This window comes from Saccopteryx bilineata, chromosome 2, assembly GCF_036850765.1.
Source record: "Saccopteryx bilineata isolate mSacBil1 chromosome 2, mSacBil1_pri_phased_curated, whole genome shotgun sequence".
NCBI classification, from domain to species: domain Eukaryota; kingdom Metazoa; phylum Chordata; class Mammalia; order Chiroptera; family Emballonuridae; genus Saccopteryx; species Saccopteryx bilineata.
The window spans coordinates 250,748,509-250,754,508 of NC_089491.1; the positions used below are offsets into that span (position 1 = coordinate 250,748,509).

The following is a 6,000-nucleotide window of genomic DNA, read 5'->3' on the forward strand; positions in this document are numbered from 1 at the left end:
TTTATGGCTTTCCTGTCTCCTTTGGTTGGGGACACAACTCTTTGGTGGATAAGATGCTGGCTTGTACACTCTAAAGCTTCTCCCTCGGAATCCACTTGAAGCTCTCCCTCTCATCTCCAAGGGCCAGCCATGGTCTGGGGTCTCTGGCAGCTTAGAGAGGTTGCAGGTGAAAAGGAGGGGCTTGCTGGTCCCCTACTCAGTGCTTTCCTTTGGTGCAAGGCACAAGGCAGCGAAGGGATTCCTTGGTGCACCGGTTCCCCAGGGCAAGCTGCTGTGCTCAACAGTTGACTGCTGCTTCCTGGGCCACTCAGCACCTCTTTAAGTCCAATGCCGCCCAGTCATAAGTGACAGAAGGCTGGCACTTTTCCAGGTCCTCATGGCTCCCACCCCCACTTGTCACCCACAGCCTCCTGTCAGCTTCCCAGTTCCCTGCCTGCAGCAGGGGCACCTGCAAGTTGTCTTGTTCAGCCTCCTGCAGACCCCTGCATGATACCCAGCACGGTGCGTGGTATGGCAGCTCACCCTCAATGCCCTTTCCTTTCCCACAGGGGCCCAGGGCATTGTCAGCAGCGGCCTGATCCCCTCACTGGTGTGGAAGCTGCAGAGCGAGGAGGAGAAGATCCAGGAGCTCCTCCTGGACACACTGGCGGCCTGCCTGCTGGAGGACGCCACTGAGGCGCTGGCCAGCCACGCAGTGCCCTTCCTGAAGGAGAAGCTCATCAGTGCCAACGACAACATCCGCAGCAAAGCTGCCTGCACACTCATGGCCATCAGGTGAGGCCTGGCTGTGCCGATGGGGCAGGGAGGGAGCAGTGGCCAGCCCTGGGCCTGCTACTGAGGCACAGAGAAGGCAACCACACAGCTGCCCCTGGCCTCACAGCAAGTCCAGGGGTTTGCAACAGGGGCATCTTTGTGGGGACATGAAGCCCCACCTGTTTGGAGACTTGGAAGTTCCAGTGTGGAAGTGAGGGGGTGCCCCTGGCATCGCGTAGGTGGAGACCTGGGATGCCGCTCCCCACCTCACAATGCACAGGACAGCCCCAACCCCTCCTGAGTCCAGTGGTGCTGAGGGGAGACACCTGCAGGACTCCATGTCTTAGCTTAAGTTCTTGAGGGTGGAGGGCCACTCACCTTCCAGCTCCCGGCCTCACAGTGTCACAGCCTGTGGCTGCCTAACCCCCTGCTTCCTGAACTGGGACACAAAACACTGTGTCTTTTCAGATATTAAGATTTTGCCAACTGAAAGTTCTGTGGGCTGCGAAGTTTGGGAAAGTTTGATTCAGCTAACTGGGGTCTTTTACTGTTGGAGGAACATGCCCCATCCCTCTCCCGCAGGGCCTGGGGCAGTGTTTCCTGGCACTTGTGTGGGCCCTGTCACACCTTGGGAAGCTCCTTGGAAGTCCCAGACATTCATTTTCACAGCTTCATCCAGTACCAGGATTAAAAGTGACCAAAAAGGGCATCTCTCTTGAGGGTGGCTTAGGGACTCTCATGGAGACAAAATGTGTCTCCCTGTGACTCACACCCTGGGTCTGGCTTCTCTTCACTTTGGGGCTGGGGAGACACCTGCTTTCTTATTCCCGTGATACTTTAGGGCAGAGCTCCATCGACCCTGGCTCCAGGGCAGTCTTGTCTACCGTAGCCCCAGGCCATATTCCCTGTTGTCTGAGCATAGGACTGAGGCTCAAACCTGACAGCAACGCCCCCTGCACCCTGGAGCTCAGGCTCTGGTCAGGCCTGGACCACCAGGGATGGTCCCAACACCAGTCCCTTTCTCTGCTGTGTCCTGGGCCTTGCTCTGGTGGTTCTGGGTCCTGCTCTTTTCTTCCACCGAAGCAAAGTCACCCAGCTGTTCCCTCCTGGTCTAGCATCCCTCTGGAGGGCAAGAAACAGGTTTGGCGGTATGATGTCATCCCTATCCTGGTGCACCTTCTGGAAGACCCGGTGGAAGAGGTGCAGGCCAGTGCCGCTGGGGCCCTCATGTATGCCACAGTGACCACTGCAGGTGAGGCCGTCTGCTGGCTGGGTATCTGGGTGGGCGGGGTGTCCCATGTGGACACTGGAGCTAACTGGGGGGTGTGTGTCACAGCAGCTTCCCAGCATGTTGGCTATCCCATCCAACTTTTCAGAACTCATCTTGTCCCCTTCCTGCCTCACCAAAATATTCCTGGTCTATTGTTGAAGTCATTTCAAGTTTGGGTCCCAGGCTCTGCCTGCCCTCTTCTTCCTGGCCACAGTGAGCTGGCAGCTGTGGCCCCTTCCAGTCACTCAGTCACTAGCAGCAGGATCACTGTCCCTTCTTCTCCAGGTTACTCCCTGGGCCTGGAATTCCTGCCTCTGTCCCAGGCTTCTTTTGGGCCATGGTTCTGGGATTGATTAATTTGCCATTGGTAGTTCAGTCATCCTGAGATCTAAGCAAACACTGGAGCCCTTGCTTCTGTGGTGACTAAATTACTTTTCTCAATTTGGGGAGAGGATGCTCAGAATATTAGATTCTCTCTCCAGTCCTGAGACTCCCAGCCATTCAGGCTTCAATACGCTGTTATCAGATCCTGGGCTAACAGAACGGACCGGAGTTGGTTCTCCCTCCTGGAGGCCAGGGCAGGCCATCCCTCCGTGGTGACCTCTGAAAGCTATTGACCCTCCACATGGCCTGCCATTGCCTGCACCAGCCCTGTGCCCTGGGCTTCCTTGGCGTCCCTCGGAGGGTCGTCTGGGCCTCTGATTCTCAATCAGAATTCTGCAAAGACCCCAGAATGGGGGCCCCCCAGCCACTCTCCACTTGACCCTAATAGTGGAATCTGAGACGTACTTTCACAGGGAAGTATGCAGCCCTGGCTGTGGAAGCCATCAATCCGCTCCTGAAAATGCTGGGTTTGCCCTCGAGAAAGGCCCGCCTGAATGCTATCAAGGCCCTCACTATGCTGGCTGAGGCCCCTGAGGGCCGCAAGTTCCTGCAGGTCCATGTGGCTGCCTTCCGTGTCCTTCAGGTGGATACCGACCAGGCAGTGCAGCGGGCAGCTAAGGTGGCGATTGAAGTCATTGAGTGGAAACCTTGAGCCTTTTATGAGGCTAGACCTGATAAGCTCCATGTCTAAATAAATGGGCTGAATTTCATTATCTTGGGTCTAAATGTCACTTGATGCCTACGGATCACGGTCACATCTCTCTCTTTTCTGCCGAAGGGGAAATGCCCAGCTCAGGAGGACTAGGTCACTCATGGCCAGGTGAGGCAGCGCAGGCTGAACTCAAGGCCCACGGACTGGTGGGAGGCAACTCTGTTCTCTGCTGGGGTCGAGTCCCCTCAGAAGGTAGGGGACAGGGCTCAGCCTTCTAGGGACAAGAGATGGGGGTAAGGGGATTGGGTTGGGAGAAGAAACATAGCTGGACCAGGCATCCCCCAAGCTTTGGACACTGGAGTGACCAGGCCTTTGGGGTGTGACTGGGCACAGCCCTGCTCAGCCATGTCTGCTCCCTTCCCACACTGGGTAGCAGGAAGGAAGGTCAAAGGTGTCACCTCCTGTGTGCTCTTGCTGGGAGTGGGTGAGTTGTAAGAGGCCCTCTCAGGAATGAGAGCTCAGGACAGGGATCCTCCTTAAGATCTTCCTCCCAAACAGCCACATTCTCCTCTCAAGGGTAGATGTCACCTGAGTAAGCCCCAGGCAGACCTGCGGCCACGCTCCCCCCAGCCCTCCCGGGCTGTAAGCCTGGCCTGGGTCTGGTTCGCCTCCATCTGCCTTGCTTCTCCCCCAAATAGAAGTTGTCTAAGGAGGCTGAAAAGCTGGGGATAGGAGAGAAGCCAGGCATGCATGGGGATGCCTTCATCTCTCCCACCAACCCTGCCTGGTCTGGCATGGTGACTGTTCTCCAGCCTGTTCTGACCACTCTCGGAGAAGCTGCAGGAAGTCTTAGCTGAAGAGCTGAACTCACTTGTCTGGGCTGAGTTAGAGCCTTAATCTTTCCCCATGGGCTGTTTGAGGCTTCTCAGCTCAAACAAGGTCTTCGTCATTATATCACCATCCAGCAGCCACATTTCCTGCAGGACAGAACCTCCCTGGCTATGGCATGCCCACTCCTCCCAGAGTAAACATCATCAGCAGAACCAGAATTCCCAAGTGAGCGCCCCCTGGCTGTCCTTTCAGTGACTGGGGCCTTCGCTTTCTTAGAAGAAACACAGAGAAGTCTGTGTCCTTGGAATTAGAGGATTAGCTTAAATAGGTCCAAGAGGGCGTATTTGTTCTGAAAGGGACTGGCTTCTGGGCTCAGCTGGGGTCAGGTGAAACCTCATTCTCAAAAAAGGTCCCATAAGGGAAACCTTTCCTCTTTTAGGGAAACAGGTATTCCAGGGGCTCCAATTCCTCATGTCCCCACCCTACCTCAACCCACAGCAGGCTGGCTCCACCACTGTCACCTCACCAAAGGGCTCCGAGGGCTCTGGCCTCCTTGCTGCCAAGACCCCGTGCTCTTTGTGACTGATGCACGCAGTGGCCCGGGTATAGGCGTTCCCTTCCTGTGGACTTGCCTCGTCCCAGGTGCTGGCTGTGCCCTCTTGGTTTCCTCTGGAACCCTCCTTCTCTACACGATCAGTGCTGTTAGTGTTTCTCACAGCTGCATGCCAGGGCCTCTCTCCTCCACTCTTCCGCATAGCCTCACAGGCCTGACACATGCCTTCTCTGCTAGGTCCTCTGCTTAGCCAGGCCTGCCTGCTGCCTTCTTTCCTCTGGATCTGGGTCTCCAGCCTCAGTGTCTCTTGTGAGTTCTGGACCCTTCTATCCAACTTAATGTCTACCCTTATACCCTTATTACTCTGATATCCAAATCAGACAAAAACATAATAGGGACATAAAAACTCAACCAAAGATTAGCAAACCAAATCTAGCCAAATAAAAAAAGCATTATACACCATGACCACCTGGGATTTATCCCAGGAATACAAGGTGGGATTGATTCATATGAAATGAATCAATGTGACATATAAATAGAATAAAGGACAGAAACCACACGATCATCTTAATAGATGCAAGAAAAGCATTTGAAATCCAACATCCATTTATATATATCAAACCTCTCAGAAAAGCAGGCATAGAGGAAAACTTCCTCAACATGATAATATCTGTAAAAACTCATAGCTAACATCACCCTCAATGGTGAAAGAATGGATGCTTTCCCCCTACGGTCAGGAACACGACAAGGATGTCTGCTCTCACTACCTCCATTTAACATTGTACTGCAGGTTGTGGCTAGGACAGTTAGGCAAGAAAATGAAATAAAAGGCATCCAAATTTGAAAAAAAGAACTATATTTGCAGACTATATGATTTTGTATATAAAATAAAAATCCATGGAATACACGTAAAAACTATTAGAATAAATGAGTTCAGCAAAGTTGAAGGATACAAGAGCAATATAAGCCAGTGGCTGTGAATGGAGCATTGGCCTGGTGTATGGACACCCTGGGTTCAATTCCTGGTCAGGGCACACAGGAGAGGCAACCATCTGCTTCTCCTCTCCTCCCTCTCCCCCTTCTCTCCCTCTTCTCGTCCCGCAGCCAGTGGCTTGATTGGTTAGAACGTGGCCCAGGTGCTGAGGATAGCTCCATTGGAGCGTATAAGCCTCAGGCACTGAAAATAGCTCAGTACTTGAGCATTGGCTCAAGATGGGGGTTGCCAGGTGGATCCTGGTTGGGATGTATGCAGGAGTCTGCCTCACTATCTCTCCTACTCTCACCAAAAAAAAAAAAAAAAGTTAAAAATATTTTTTTATGCACCAGCAACAGAAATTCTAAAATGCAATTAAGAAAATGATTCTAGGCCCTGGCCGGTTGGCTCAGTGGTAGAGCGTCGGCCTGGCGTGTGGAAGTCCCAGGTTCGATTCCTGGCCAGGGCATCAGGAGAAGCGCCCATCTGCTTCTCCACCCCTCCCCCTCTCCTTCCTCTCTGTCTCTCTCTTCCCCTCCCGCAGCCAAGGCTCCATTGGAGCAAAGATGGCCCGGGCGCTGGGG

General features: G+C 53.6%; 1 protein-coding gene across 1 annotated transcript in view; it reads left to right on the top strand.

Annotated features, from left to right (window-relative positions):
- Positions 1-3,084, top strand: part of RSPH14 (radial spoke head 14 homolog) — a 77,548-nt gene extending 74,464 nt beyond the window's left edge. The window contains exons 5-7 of the mRNA XM_066255018.1: positions 549-774; positions 1,869-2,005; positions 2,821-3,084. Of these exons, the coding sequence (XP_066111115.1) occupies positions 549-774; positions 1,869-2,005; positions 2,821-3,059 (602 nt within the window). The 3' untranslated portion in view covers positions 3,060-3,084. The remainder of the gene's footprint in view (positions 1-548; positions 775-1,868; positions 2,006-2,820) is intronic.
- Positions 3,085-6,000: the final 2,916 nt, after the last annotated feature.